The sequence below is a fragment of the Anastrepha obliqua genome, chromosome 1, assembly GCF_027943255.1.
Source record: "Anastrepha obliqua isolate idAnaObli1 chromosome 1, idAnaObli1_1.0, whole genome shotgun sequence".
In the NCBI taxonomy this organism is placed as follows: Eukaryota; Metazoa; Arthropoda; class Insecta; order Diptera; family Tephritidae; genus Anastrepha; species Anastrepha obliqua.
The window spans coordinates 38,960,425-38,976,254 of NC_072892.1; the positions used below are offsets into that span (position 1 = coordinate 38,960,425).

At 38.0% G+C, this 15,830-nt stretch overlaps 4 protein-coding genes across 4 annotated transcripts; 2 read left to right on the plus strand and 2 right to left on the minus strand.

The window, feature by feature from the left end:
* Positions 1-1,210: 1,210 nt before the first annotated feature.
* LOC129248457 (uncharacterized) lies at positions 1,211-1,894 on the minus strand. The gene is made up of 4 exons (XM_054888046.1): positions 1,850-1,894; positions 1,568-1,792; positions 1,432-1,494; positions 1,211-1,369 (listed from the first exon to the last, which is right to left on the minus strand). The coding sequence occupies exons 1-4, from the start codon at positions 1,892-1,894 to the stop codon at positions 1,211-1,213; spliced, it is 492 nt and encodes a 163-aa protein (XP_054744021.1).
* A 1,617-nt stretch (positions 1,895-3,511) lies between these two features.
* LOC129235633 (methionine synthase reductase) lies at positions 3,512-5,210 on the minus strand. The gene is made up of 3 exons (XM_054869579.1): positions 5,019-5,210; positions 4,799-4,957; positions 3,512-4,735 (listed from the first exon to the last, which is right to left on the minus strand). Exons 1-3 carry the CDS (start codon positions 5,142-5,144, stop codon positions 3,608-3,610), a joined length of 1,413 nt encoding a protein of 470 aa, XP_054725554.1. The 5' UTR covers positions 5,145-5,210; the 3' UTR covers positions 3,512-3,607.
* A 1,785-nt stretch (positions 5,211-6,995) lies between these two features.
* LOC129247803 (probable H/ACA ribonucleoprotein complex subunit 1) lies at positions 6,996-8,071 on the plus strand. The gene is made up of 2 exons (XM_054887119.1): positions 6,996-7,214; positions 7,268-8,071. Exons 1-2 carry the CDS (start codon positions 7,118-7,120, stop codon positions 7,840-7,842), a joined length of 672 nt encoding a protein of 223 aa, XP_054743094.1. The 5' UTR covers positions 6,996-7,117; the 3' UTR covers positions 7,843-8,071.
* Positions 8,072-10,218: 2,147 nt separating this feature from the next.
* Positions 10,219-11,493, plus strand: LOC129236289 (tetratricopeptide repeat protein 1). The gene is made up of 2 exons (XM_054870586.1): positions 10,219-11,017; positions 11,084-11,493. The coding sequence occupies exons 1-2, from the start codon at positions 10,428-10,430 to the stop codon at positions 11,370-11,372; spliced, it is 879 nt and encodes a 292-aa protein (XP_054726561.1). The 5' UTR covers positions 10,219-10,427; the 3' UTR covers positions 11,373-11,493.
* The last annotated feature ends 4,337 nt before the right edge of the window (positions 11,494-15,830 follow it).

Sequence of the window (15,830 nt, forward strand, 5' to 3'; positions counted from 1 at the left end):
AATTGGCCAACCGTGGATCAGCGGTGCCCCCACAGGGTCCAGAGCCAATAATCGGAATCAGTCCCGCAAGAATCAAGAATTGGATCAGCGATTATGTAGGCAATCTACATAAAGAGCGATGGTCCGGTCTGGAACGCTGCAGAACTGCAAAGGGTTTTGTGACAAGTCCGAACAGAAAACTGTCAAACTTTCTACTAAAACTTAGAAGGAAAGATATTCGGTTGATGGTCGGCATCATTACAGGACACAACCCATGGGGTCAGCATATGACCACCATTGGAATCATCGAGAACCCGGTATGCCTGTCATGCTTGGGGGAGGCGGATAGCACTGAGCACTTTCTCTGTGAGTGTACTGCCTTTGCTAGAGCACGGCTACGAGTTTTGGGTTCCGATGTCATGAGAATGAGTAATATTCGTTCTCTAAAATTGGAGGATATTCACAGATTTGCCAAAGAATCTGGAAAATTCTCACAGGACTAACTATCTCTATCTCTGTCTCTATTCTTTCCTATCTCTTTCTCTGATACTTTCCTCCTTCCCTCCTTGACTATCTACCCCCCTTCCAGAGCTTTAAATACAATGGGCTCTTTAGCCTGAGTGTTTTAGGAGCCACCAAATCTCCTGGTGCTCCTTGGCTCGACCTTTTCAAATTCAATTCAATCAACCTATACAGAGCGTACACTCCCAGAAAAAAGCGCCTCCTTTCAAGAAACGATGTGGGAAAAAGGTTGAACTATGCTAAAGAATACGTTAGCAAGCCGAATGATTTTAGAAGCACGTTTTCACGGCAGTCGGTTCTACGTTACCGAAACGACCCGGATTTATATCCAGCCAAGGCTTGCCACTCCAGCAGCATTCCCCGTATGTAAGAATGGGGAATGTTTATGCTGATACAACAACATTTTAGAAGCAATGTTATTTTCACCGAGGAATCGAAATTCAACTTATCATACTTGGATCAGTGGTGCGATTCACTAACACATTTTATCGATATTCGCTTTGTTATCTTTCCTTAACCACAATTTTTACGATTTTGCTATTCAGTAACCCATTTCATTACGAAAATCGACAAGACAAAATCAGCTGTTTGGTTACGATGTCGATTATCGCAATCTAAACGACAATAATTTTGGTGTTGTTAAATCAAACGATAAAGAAGAATGAGTGATTTTAATCAAAACTGTGAAATTATATGATCAAAGACTTATTTAAAAAGCGCGAGTATGTCCTTTGAGTATTTGGCTTATGATTGGCGTTAGATTGTTGAATGCTTCCGCGGTAGCGCTTAAACCATTCCAAAATACGGCTATTGCCTTCGCCATCATTTTATTCGCCTGGGCACTTGCAGAGCTGCTTTCGGCTAAGATCTATTAAAAAATAGCAAGAACAATTAATAAAATGCCACTTTTATGTGTTGAAAATAAATTACCTTTAAAGCATCTGCTTGTTGTTTCGCGACTTCTACGGTTTCTACACTCGACTGGGCTAGCATCTATTAAAAAACAATCCCCAATGGACAAATAGGTATAAAAAAATTATTTTACATAAAGTTCAAAAGAAATTACCTTTAGTGCATCTGCCTGTTTTTCTGCTATTTCCAAAAATTTCTTCCGAGCATCACCGTCTTCTTCCATGCGCTTTCTTTTCAAGTTCGCCCGTGGTGTTCTCCTCTCTGAGATGTGCGAATTACCTGACCTCAGCGTGAAATTTTCTGCAAGTGGCGTCCGTAAAGGCGACGGGGCTTCCGAAATCATGCTTACATCTTCCACTTCGATACCCATTTGGATTACCTAAAAATTTACACACCAGTAAGTTACACTTTAAAACATACACTTCATGCAATTTACCTCCTCTAGTGGAATATTTTCAGCTGTTGAATCGTGCCCATTCATATATACTTCCCCTATAAGAGCAGACACCCGCCTCTCGAATTCCGTTAGGGGCTCCTCACTGATAGGCCTGCTTCCAGTTAAAGCTGTTTGCCTTCGCCGATTTCGTGCTTTGTAGCTGGTGCGGCTTTTTAAGTCCCGCCATACCTTTTTAGGGAAATGATTAACATCTCTCTACTTTTAAGTAATAACACAATATTTTCTTACCGTGTGCCATTGATTGGCTGTCTTCACTGCTCCACCCAGACTATTTAACTTTGTTGCTAGCTCGCTCCACTTTTTGTCGCATTCGAACTTACCATGGAGGCTGTGGAACCTAGATCCTGCTAGACACGGGACTTCCATTAGGTAGTCAAGCATACGATTTAGCTGCTCGGGTGTGGCACGGTTTCTTTTAGTAGCTGTCGATGTCATCCTAAAGCAATATACAAAAAGTATTAATAAAAGAATAAATTCAAATAAACAGTTATTTTATTGTACTTACTTTATGCAAATATAATTGGTAAAAAACACTTAAAATTGAATCTAACAGCTTGGCTAGTATGTTTCTTTGTTCTTTTTCTTTGTGTTAGTCGCTCATTTTGACATTTAATTTTACAAAGATGCCACTCTCTATCAGTTTGAATAAATAGAAGAAAACAGCTGTTCAGTGTTAGTTAACATAAGTTGGTGAATAGCACAATCGACAGTGCCATCGACATATACTGTCGACAAAACAAACAATTGTCGAATCGATAAGAGTTAGTGAATCGCACTACAGATAGCCGCAGTTTTGTCTGGAGAAGGGTAGATACAGCGCTCAATCCGTCTAATGCGGTCGGGACTGTGCAACCTGGTGGCGGGCATGTAATGTTTTGGAGAGCAATGACGGCATATAGAGTGGATTTGTTTTGTTTCATTGAAAGCAATAAATTACTAAAATGGAAATATTGAAGAAACATATACCCAAAACTCTCGAAAAATTACAGTAACTAGCAAATTTCACCTTCATGCCCTACAATAACCCAAAGCATACTGCGCTGATTGTAAGAGAATGGTTGCTTCACAATGTAAAAAAATTTGTCCCATCCTCCTCAGAGCCCAGATCTCAATCCCATTGAGCAAACGGCAGATTAGTGGTAAAAAATCCTTAAAATCAGCCATTGAAGAGGTATACGAAATGCCTGCCTATATTCCAAGAGATGTCCCTTAGTAGACTCCATCCAACGACGTCTATAAGCAGTAATTAGTGCAAAGAGATACTGCACAAAATATTAATTCACTACAACAACATCAACTCGTAAATTTTCCTTTATTTCCATATTTTTATTACTGTCCACTTCATGTTTGAGTTGTAAAATTAAGTTATTGTTTTGTTTACTGAAAAACTTCCGAATAATTTGAAATTCCATAAATCAGTTTGCATGCATGCGTGGTACCAACGCAAAGCGATTTGAGTCCATGCATCACTCTTGGTCCCGACACACATTGAACCGGTAGTAGCAGAAGAGCAGCTGATTTGATATTTTTCAATTTACTTGGTCCCTAAATTGTAAAATTTTGGTTTGTGGTCTAATCGTGATTTTATATTTAATATTATTTAACATATACTTTTTTTTTTTATTTATTGCGCAATTAATTTTTTTCTTTTTTACATTTAACTATGTACATACGTATATAAAAATACATTTTTTACAATTCATTCTATACGCTAATTTTCGTATAATTTACAAATAACTACAACCATAAATCCTCGCGGAACTTACCGTTCCGCTTAAAAGTTTTTATTGTTTCTAAAGCTTCCTCGAGTGTTATTTGCTGAACTTGTGCAAAACATTCCACAATTGCTTTTTCAATTGATTTCGAAACCGAACCACCATCAGCACAAACGTACAATACAGTATTCTCTTGCAGTAGAAATTCAATCAATTCCGTAGCATTCGCTAATATTTGTTCCTGAACATAGTGATATTTTGCACTGGGCACGCGAGACAGACATTCAAAGTACCGTTGCAGTACACCAGTACTATAAAACGCTAAAACATTCTCCCTATGCAGTATACTACTTTCTGTGGCAGCACCGGCAAAGAGCCAAGTATCGCCTAATGATGTATATGCCCCATCAGTAAGCAGTTGTTCCTTCTTTTCTAAAAAACCTAGAAAAGGTGCTAAAGCAGTACCAACACCAATTAGAATATGATTGTTTTCGCTGGCTTCTTGTGAAGTGAACCGAAACTCGCTGGAATGCCGCGCGTATGCAATAACTTTGGGTAACTCCACGGGTTTCTTAGCCTTAAGAAAGGGCATTCCCAAACTTTTTAACATATTTGTAGTAACACCAGGTTTTTCCGTGAGTATTGAAAATATAATTTTTATTTCTTGGGATATTACGTTGTTAGCTATGGAATAGGGGCGTGGTAACAAGCGGGGCAAGTGCTCAATAAGTACTTCTAATGTGGGCTTACACGAAGGGCACAATTCCATCAGTTCAAGTAAAGTTAGACCACGTTGCAAAATAAGTTCATTATAATAAGGGCTCCCTTCTTTGGATGATAGACAGCTCAGAAATTCACGTTCATCTGTATTTCCACAGCAGTTAGCCAAGCTATTAAGGAACTGTTTTTTTGGAATGGCATGTAGATTAAGACAATCACGCAGCAATTTGAACGGAGTGCAATGTGTAGGAATGTAAGGTGGCAACTTGGCCGTTTTCTTTGTGCATTTTGGTGAAATTTGCAGCTCAAAAGTGCTATTTGATTTATTTGTGAGATCCATGTGCTGCAACAGTGATTGCACGTCTCTGCTGTTGTTATACGGTAGTATACCTATAGTATCCCCTGGTTGGTAGTAATTGCTGTCTGCTTGCTAATGAAAATTATATTAGACGTTCGTAAAATTAAGTATTTAGTACAATTATTCATATAATACCATTTCCATTATTAATTCCATAATGCACTTTTCTTTTATTTCATCATTTTGTTCAGTCAATATTTGTACTTCCTTAATTGGTACTTCCGCGGGCAAGGCTCCAGGCCTAGAAAACGGCCAAATAAGGTCGGAGCATTGGAGCTGGGCATGTTTTGTTGACTGTCGTAACAAAAATATTTACTTTTAACAAATACACATTAAACTCATCTTCATCTCTAACCTTCAGTTCGTCCAAATCATCTGCAGAAGAAATAATGTACATCGGTTCTGACACTTTTGCTGGTACATATTTATTCAATATATAAGCTTTGATATCTAATTTATCAAAATCAGTTGGACAAACCATACTTTTGGCAGAATTTGGACAACTTTATCAATAAAGTGTTATCTTGACAAAAGCATGTAGCTTACTTGTGTTGCCAATCAAAAAAGAAGAAATCTCTACATACACCTAAGAATTATCGATTACATTTAATCGATGGTACTGTTGTTGCACAGGTTGTTTATTTTTTAAATTAACTTAAACATGCCATGTATTAAATAAATTTAGCCGCATTTTATAGTTTAAGGTAAAACTACTCTGAATAGTTAAACAAACCAAAAACACCGAAATATTCCACTAAAATAATTTCTTTGAAGAAAAACGTAAATTAGTAAATTAAGTAGAAAGTATATGTGGGTTAATTTTTATTTTGTATTTATTTTTTACGCGAAATATAAGGTTTTTCTATACGTACATATACTTCCATACTTTTACTTCCATACATAATGACCGCGACGAAATTCATGATAGGAGGAATACAGAGAAAAAAAAGAAAAGGAATATGGTCTCAAGATGAATTTATGCATTTTAATCAACTAAAGGATCTGAAACTGTCAAACTATCATCACTCGTGGAATTAAAAAATCGTTTGGATCTATAAATATTTTAAGGTTTTCATAAGCGTCTCTTCTCTTAAATTTGCTTAAAGCTTTAGAGGCTCTTTCTAGGTGTCAAACAATTCTCCAACCCCCTGTACGATTAAAGCCATATGTACTTTTCTACATCCACAAAATAATTGATGACTGCCATTAGGAAAATATTGTTACAATTACGAAGTTTCACGATCCGACTGGTAACAATAGCGAACGAGAGGCCAAAACACAAACATGAACTAGTCTTGATGGCAACAGCAGTAACGACACAGTGCACTCTTTCTGGGTCTACCTCTATATGAGTTAGACGAAGATGACAAGTGACTAGTAGCGGGTGCTACAACAGAACTCGCCAGAAGATATGAGCTGCCAGATCTAGAAATTACGATAACTATTAAGCACTTGTATATAAGCCGAGGTACATGCGCATGGGCTATTCAATTTGAAATTAAACTTCTGAGCGAATAAACGAAAAGTAATATAGCCATTCAGGCTTCATTTGAACGTGTACATTTAGAAGTAAAATGTTGGATATAAAGTAAAGCAAGTGTGTTACCATTAATTTTTGTGTTTTATTCAACAATCCAGTGATCGAACTCATAGATATGTTGTAAGAGATTTTTTTGGAATTTTATCGTCAGAAATCTCGTAACAATATAAACAAAATAGATTTGACAGCCGATTATCATGTTTCGCATTGATCTGACTCTGTTAACGGATGGATCAATAAGCTAAATTTAAATGAGATAATAGTTATATGCGGAGAGTACTTTTATCTAAAGCTATGAAGTATTGCTTAATATATTTAATACATGATTTAATGAAATTAATTTTAATAATAAAATATTTTGTTTTGTATAATGGCCGCTACTTTATTTTCGCAGCGAAACAATAAAAACCGCCAAACTCTAGAAAATATATACACACAGGCGCAATTTCTTGCCACGGCGTCATCGATTTTTTAGAGCCAGATTAATCGAATTTAAAATCAATACACTATTCTAAATTGAAGTACCATTTATTGTGTAGCAATTTAACATAACGTTATTTGAATTTTCCCTTAAGCGCATTATACTAAAAACAAAAAAAATTACATGTTGTAATTTTCCTAATATTTCTACCATTTAACTCTAGACATAAGTAAATAAAATAATTTGCTTGCATTTAGACATATCATAGTTCATGCTCTCACAGTATCACAATTTTATTATTTTGTTCACAATACTGCACAATGATATTAACAATGTGAGGGTTGCCATCATAAAGATTTGGCAGCTTAGTGCAACTGTTGTGGGTCTGGCAAGGCAGTTGAAACCTCGTGGCTGATGAACACCGTATTGTAGTGTAGTTTGAGTTTATTTAAAATCAACAAATTTTAATTTTATTATTCATTGAAATAAAGTGATGTCGTTTAATCGTGGTCGTCGAGGTGGGGGTCGTGGTGGCGGTGGCGGTGGTGGTGGCCACCGTGGAGGAGGTGGTGGCGGTGGTCGTGGAGGAGGTATAAATCAGAAATAAAGAAACTATGCTCGTCATTAACACTGATATTTACAGGTTTCCGTGGAGGTGGCGGTGGCGGTGGTGATCGATTTGGCGGCCGTCGGTTTGACCAAGGACCTCCTGATCGTGTTATACCTTTGGGGCATTACAGTTACCCGTGTGAAGATGATCTGGTTTGCAAGGTTGAAGTTGAAGACGTACCTTATTTCAATGCACCCATATTTTTGGAAAATAAAGAGCAAATTGGCAAGATTGATGAAATCTTCGGCACGATACGGGATTATTCTGTGACAGTAAAATTGTCGGAGAATATGAATGCGAAGAGCTTTAAACCACAACAAAAATTGTTCATAGATCCTTCGAAGCTACTCCCAATCGCGAGATTTTTGCCTAAGCCTCCACAACGAAAAGGTGGCAAGAAAAAGGGACCTGATGGCGGAGTAGGTGGTGCTCGCAGAGGTGGTAGGGGTGGAAACAACCGAGGAGGTGGATTTGGTCGAGGCGGTGGAGGTGGAGGTGGAAATGGGGGAGGTGGCCGTGGAGGTTTCAATAAAGGACGTGGTGGCGGAAGAGGTTTTCAAAGAGGTGGTGGTGGTGGCGGCGGCGGTGGTGGCAGAGGTCGCTGGTAGCTCTAATGAAATTTATTCCTCAAGCTATTATAATTCTCTATATGCGTGGAAATGTATTCAATGAGCATATTAGATAGTAGTAGTGAAGTATATTTAATAAGTATATAATATATAATGTTCGAAATTTATATTTTATTGTACGGGAGAGTATGTACATATTGAAAGTAAGGGCACGCTAAACACTTCAACAGTCTTGAAATAAACCGTAAAACAATTTGTTCTGAAAATATATTCTTTTTTATAATTAATCATTTATTTTGTCTCAGAAACACCAAAATTGTTATCTGTATAATCAGAAAAGTCGAGAGACGAAAGAATTATACATAAAATTTAATTTAAAAAAAATGTGATCAAATTAAAATTTTGTACGGAAAGTATATATATACATATATAGGCAGAAACACTTAGAACAGTCGTGCCAAAGAATGCCACTCAAGCAGCATTCCCCAAGAGATTAATAGGAAATACCTCTGTTGCTACAAAACAGTAATCAGAATATTTTTGTGACACAATGAGAAGGTTCTAGCGGAAATATGGAAAAATACTTATTTCGATAATAGACTTATTTCTTTTTATTAAATAAATAAATAATTGGCGCGTACACTTCCGTTAGGTGTTTGGCCGAGCTCCTCCTATTTGTGTGGTGCGTCTTAACACAAATGGAGGGATTTACGTTTCAAGCCGACTCCGAACGGTAGATATTTTTTGTGAGGGGTTTTCATGGCAGAAATAGACTTGGAGGTTTGCTATTACCTGCCGATAGGGGACCTCAATTAGGACAAAGTTGTTCTATCATTTTGCTGTGCCATGCAAGGAGATTCGAGCCTACGCCCTCCCAAATGGTAGTCACGCACTAAGTTATTCGGGTGCTATGACTTATTGGTATTGTTACAACTCGTGCTTTCTCGGTACAGAATATAGATGGCGCCTATCGAAAATTTTGACAAATGATGATGTCAGTGCTGCAAATAAACAGACATAAGGAAGATAATAATATTTGATACTTGGAAATATTGTGATTTTTAAATTAAATAAACTAATAAAACTAATAAAAAATAAGTGCCACATGTTCAATTGTTAAAGCACGAGTTATAACAATACCTCCAAATGCAGTTCTTTTGTCGATGGCAAGAATCAGGAATTAGGAATAATAAATCCACCTTGAATACTTTCTTCCTTATATTTGTATACCTGCAACACTGACGTCACGGCGAATTGGGAAAGTGCAATCTTAAATTCAAGGCGAATTTATTACAGGTGACAGCAAACACATATAAGTAAAACCCTACATGTATTTGTTGTTGCGTTTGGTGCGAGCATCATGTCAAAATCAACAAGCAAATGTAAACATACGAATGTAAACATACCAATACATACAAACAAAGCATATCATTTTGACGTAAGCCATCACTACGGCGAAAAATTCAGCTGGGTGAATGCTGTCACCTTATTAAATCCACCTTGCTTAAATTCTATCTTGTTCGATGACGCACGAATTTTTAATAATTATTCCTAATTTTTGCGACAAGGCGTTTGAATGTAAAAAAAATATCCATCAGTCAAAAATTGAGAGAGCAAAGTAACAGTTCATTGCAAAAGTGATCGTCATTTTGTGCTGTAGAAATTTATGCAAATAAAAGCTATTCATCACGAAAACATATGACTGAACTTTTTGTAAGCAAATTAGTTTTTTGCGAGATCTGATATTCTGCACCTTCTGCACCTTGCATCAGTTTGAAATTTGCAGCTTAAAGGCAGATGCAAGTAAATAGAAAATTTAACTACAAAAAACGAGAATTTATAGAAAATTTTACGGTAATGTTTTTGAATAACAAGCAGTTGTAAACAATCCCAGTTAATATGTCTTCTCTTGCCGGTTTTTGCAACTGATGGCAAATTTTGCTTTTTCTTCTTTTTGGGAAAGGATTTTCGCTTATGTTCTTAATTTGGATTGAGAGTCGGTGATGGTTAATTTTGTTATGGAACACAACTCTTCTTATCCCGCAATTATATGCAATGTTGCTTTTTTTGTACATATAGAAGACAATCATTATATTACAATGTTGAATTTCTTTTGTAACATTACAAGCCATAGAATGTCGACATAAAAGCTGCAAAATAATATTTTAAACTATGAAAATTTACAAAAACACATATAAATTATTATTTTGTTTTTTTGGGGAATGTCCAAATTTGCACGTAATTTTTTAAACGTTTTGATACGAATTTTGCTGAATTTAATAATTTATTATGCAACCATGCTACAGATACGAGGGTTTAAAATTGGATGATCTCAGCTGTGGGCATTTTTTGACAATGTAAGTGTGTTTTTACTAATTGATTTGTATTATGATTTTAGGTAAGCAAATAAATATAACAAAAACAACGCGTAAGAGCAGCTGATTTTTGCGGGTACACGCCTGACATTAGTAATCGACAAATTTCTACTAGGGCATACTTGATTTACTTTTAAATTCAAAGTTCATCACTAATAATTTTATTATTATTCAGTGGACAATTCCAAAGCTATAAATTCGTTTAATTGATTAGCCTGTCTAGGTTGAACTAATTTAAAAATCGTGGAAATGTCTGGAAATATTGACACAAAAGATAGCGATGATGAATTTCACGATGCGCTTACTGATGTGCTTAATAGCGAAGACGTGACTTTGCCATTTAAAAGTGCCTGTGAGGTAGACACCAGCTGTTGTTCATCGCGCCTTAAAACAAATGAAGAAATAATTGAGGAAATAACACGCCAGCAAGCGGATCTAAAACTACCTGGAGAAAATGTGGAGGATGACAACGAGGAAGATAAACAAGATGATTGCAAAGTCGACGATGTATCTAAACTTTTTACAGATGATATAGACATGGAAGAGTTGCGTGAACGCGAAAAGACAATGAGCTCTGAAGAGTTGCAGCAAAGTAAAGAGCGGTCGGATCGTATGAAGTTGGAGGCAAATGATCTATTCAAGTCAGGCGAAGCACTACGGGCTGTTGAAATTTACACCAGTGCTCTGCAAATATGCCCCACTACATACACCAAGGAGCGTGCTATACTGTATTGCAATCGAGCTGCTGCTAAAATCAATTTGGATTCTAAAAAGTCAGCGCTAGATGACTGCACAAAAGCAATTGAGCTATGGCCGGAGTACGTACGAGCATTAATGAGGTAAAAGTAGTTAAATTTTTTTTGAATGTTATCTGATGTACTTCATTCTTATTCTTTTGATGGAAGGCACGGGAAGTTGTGTGAGCATGAAGACCGTTTAGAAGACGCTTTGACGGATTATCAGCGAGTTTGCGAGTTGGACCCAAGTATAAAAGAAGCACGGGAAGCTGTCGCTCGTCTACCCAAGCAAATTGAAGTACGCAACGAGCGATTGAAAGCAGAGATGATGTCTAAATTGAAGGATGTTGGCAATATGTTCCTAAAGCCATTCGGTATATCTACAGACAATTTTCAAATTCAGCAGGATCCCAATACAGGTTCATATTCTGTGAATTTTCAACAAAACCCTAGATAGTTGTAAAATACGCCTAGAGCGTAATTCGAAGTTTCAGTGATCGTTTGCAGATATAATTTTGTATACTAGATTTTTAAGTAGATTTCCCCGAAATAAATGTGATGTAAAAAAGCTGGACAAAGCTCTGAGACGTTAATATTATTTCGTGATTCGATCAGCTTTGTAATTTGTGTTCTCCTGAACTTACTTTCCTTGACTATTACTAGGCACTATTACTCTAGACCATAAACTCAATTTGAACTGAATCTTGAAGGCAGATGCTGGAAAACGTTCACTGTCCATATATCCATGTAAAACGGCTATAGGTAAAAAGTGTGGCTTCCAATCGCTCATAGCACCCTGCTTAAAGATAAATAATAGGGTCGGCTGCGTTTAAACGGCTTACTTCTTTCCCTTTGGATCCACTCCGCCGAAACAACATGTTCCCTGGGTCTACCGTTAAATGTGATTGAATGTATGAAGAATATTTTTACGCATCCCTTTACCATCAAGCAAACTCTGGATCAGGTGGGTCTACATGGACCGCGGAACCCACTGGTGAGGTAACTCAACAGTTCAGGCCTGAAATAAATGAAAATCGAACTATGCCTCTAATCAATCTCGACTGACCTTCACAACCCTTCTGCGATCCCTCACTATATTTCATAGTTTATTAGAGAGACGAAGTGGTTTCACCTTTTAGGGAGAGCAAGGCTTTAGCCCAAGCAAGTGGCCGCCTTAGTGAAAAAGAAGTCGAGACATAGTAAAAACAGAAATTATAAAAGCGGCAAAACTTGTAAAATATTTGTGCCCATAAGTATGAAAGTGCTCTAAGTCAAAATTAAAAAAAAAAAAACTAATGTGTTTATCACTTCTTTCACATCCACTTTACCTTAAAATATATGTATTTAATGTAATTTCCACGACATCGGCAAAAACGAACCTTTAGATAGCGGATGAACTATGAAAGTGGTCTAAGTCAAAAATTCGTTAGCCTATTGTAAGCGAAATATGTACGGTTATGACTTGGGCTTCCATAATTTCCGTAATGACAATGTCAAGATGAATGTATGGATGAAGCTACAGCATCAAGAGGTGCACAGAAAGTAGCATCATGCATTTTAGCGCATATGGAGGATATTATAAGTACTCGAAAACACGTAATAGCTTACAAGGAAAATGATAAAAATGGACTACTTTTTAAATATGATTAATAAATGCTCATGAAATATTTTATTAAAGTTATTGTTTTAAATAAAACTCATAGTTCTTTATTGCATTAATTCATTATAGGATATTCAATTAATTTTGAAAATGGTTAAGTCAATTAGAGCTTTAAAAACAACATTTTCATATGAAATTCATACAAATTTTCATATTGATAATAAATTTCTTTAATCAAAACTAAGAAAATTATAAATTAAAATCACGTAATATAAAAATATTTTTTAACTCGTTCAAAATATGTCGAAACAAGAAATATATGACTTAGACCTCTTGCATAATTATGGGCACATTTTATTCTTAAAACATGTACAGTGAAGGTCCAAAGTGTACATACAGCAGCATATTTTCTTATTTCCCAGAAGGTATACAACAATTGAAAATTAACAAAAAAAAGAGGTTGTCTGTAAAGTCGGTTTACTGACGATAGTTTAACGTGATAACGTCATAAGAAAATACTAATTGAATGGTTGCATTTTTCAAAAGAAAATTTTAATTTTATTTGTTTGATAGATATTTTGTATGGATATAGAGAATGAGTTAACATTAACATAACATAATATACTTTAACATAACATAACATAACATTACATAACATAACATAACATAACATTACATAACATAACATAACATAACATAACATAACATAACATAACATAACATAACATAACATAACATAACATAACATAACATAACATAACATAACATAACATAGCATAACATAACATAACAAAACATAACATAACATAGCATAACATAACATAGCTCTGGTCTGAACATCTACCGAGACTGGACGCGTGACTATGTTGCCTCTTGCTATAGAGTCCTGTACCCGCAACCACCAATGTCGCTCGGCTGACTGCCACCATCAGGCCTCAACAGCGGAATGCATAGTAGAAATAACGTAGATAACCCCACTCATTTCTCACACTCCGAACAGCGACCATTATCCCGAGGAGTTTAGGATACTCAAATTTAACTGCAACGGACTAACGAGTAAATTGGATGAGATAGTTGACTTTATGAGCTGATATGGAATCCCAATAGCTGCGAAACCAAACTGCACGCTAGCACCTCCCTGATAACCAGAGAGGGCACGTTGCACAGACAAGATCGCGAGCGAGTCTCAGCATTGAAATATTTAATATATGTTTCCCTCCTCTGTCACCTGCTGCCCGACTAGATATCAAATTGAAATTGTTGCGCTCATCAGAGGTGAAAACTGATTGATAGTAGGCGACCTTAACGCGTACCACGAGCTTTGCCACTCAAGTCTACCAAACGGTCGTAGGGGACAACTATTGACTGAGCAACTATTTTAGCCGGCAATTTATGCTGCATCCTCCAGCCGACAGGTCCAAACGTCGTGCTACCAGACGGCTACACTAACTGCCGAACAACAGTGCGCTACTTATTTTCTCCAGCGATGAGGTTCAGGTAGCCATCAAGAAAACAAAAGCTTCTAAGGTCATTGACCCGGATGAATTAAACATGCTAATGATGAAAAACTTGAGTCCATTGGGAGGAGGATATTTCACAAGGCTACTAACATTCGGAATTCAGGTGAAAGACCAAAAATGAAGGAAACGTTTTTTCTAATAGTGGTCGCCCCTCGATAGGCAATGGCAAACCTCTGATTGTATTTCTGCCATGAAAAAGCTTCTCATAAAAAATATCTGTCGTTCGGGGTCGGCTTGAAACTGTAGGTCCCTCCATTTGTGGAACAACATCACACCACAAAAAGGGGAAGAGCTCGGCTGAACATCCAAAAACAATTGTACGCGCCAACTTGTGGATGACCACTCTCATAATTCCTGACAAGTGCAAAGCAGGGAGAGTGGTTCGACTACTGAAGCTTGGGAAACCCGCCAAGGGGAATCTTACGATTTCTCTCCTTTCCCCAGTAGCGAAGACTCATGAGGCACTCCTACTCCCACGAAACACCTAACTTCAGCCACCCATCAGCATGGATTCCGCCGAATGCACAGTATGACCACAGCACTCACTGCCATTAACATTCGGATTGACCGCGGTCATTGAAGAGGTGGTCCGCGAACTATTTGAGTGGTTGGCATTCGTCATTTTTCGAGACAAAAACTCAAAACAGAGAAGAATACCAGAGCGAGTCTCCCTTGTTGTTGTTTTAACAGCATAGGTAGCCCTGTCTGTGTAAGTATATCATCGGTCGTCTTCGTCTAGCTCATCTAAGGGTAGGCCCAGGAAACATGCTGTTCCGACAGGTTGGGTCCAGAGGGAGAGGGGGGTTAGATGAGTCGGTTTGAGGGGGCATGTGAAGAGGTGGTTAGTGTCGTGCGGGGTACCTTCACATGCCGGACATGTGTTTGGTATGTCGGGGTCGATTCTGGATATGTAGGAGTTTAACTTGCTACAGTATCCAGAACGTAATTGTGCCAATGTTACACGAGTCTCACGGGGAAGCTGGAGCTCTTCATCTGCGATAAGTGGTGGTTGGACTCCGATTACGGCATTCACAGGACGGGAGTTCATGAAGGTGGTAACGGTCTCCCGGTGAATGTCGTTTATTGACTGTCTAAATACTGTCCGGTCCAGTAGGTTTCGGTCAGTTTTGTCCTGGATTTCGTCAGCGTAGGCTCAAGCAGGTGTCTGCAGGGGTGAAACCTGCGGTAACATCCCAGCAGGAACTGCTTGCTGAGCAGTTTGTTGTGCTCCGCTACTGGGAGCATTTGTGCCTCGTTGTGTAGATGTTGGATGGGTGACATCAGGAGGCACCCGGTCGCTGTCCGAATGGCGGTATTTTGACAAGTCTGTAGCTTTGTCCACTGCGAATCACTAGTTCCAGGCGACCAGACAGGCGCAGCATAGTTAAGAACCGGCCGGCCAATTGCCTTAAATGTCGAAAGCAACAGTTCTTTGTCTTTGCCCCAAGTTCTGCCGGCCAGCGATTTGAGGACCTTGTTGCGATTTTGGACTTTTGTGGCAATTACGGTTGTATGCGCAGAGAAGGAGAGCAAGCTGTCAAAGGTTACACCCAAAATTTTGGGGTTATTTACAGTCGGAATTGGTGTGTCATCGACTTTTACCTTAAGGGACAGCTTGACCTCCTTTGTCCAGGTGGTGAAAAGGGCCGCCGTGGACTTGGTGGGGGAGAGTTGGAGATTCCTCGCAGTGAAAAAGCGAGAAAGGTCGGTGAGTTAGTTGTTCACTTTGGAACACAGGCCATCGATGTCATTGCCCGACGCCATTATCGTGCAGTCGTCAGCGTATGAGATCAGG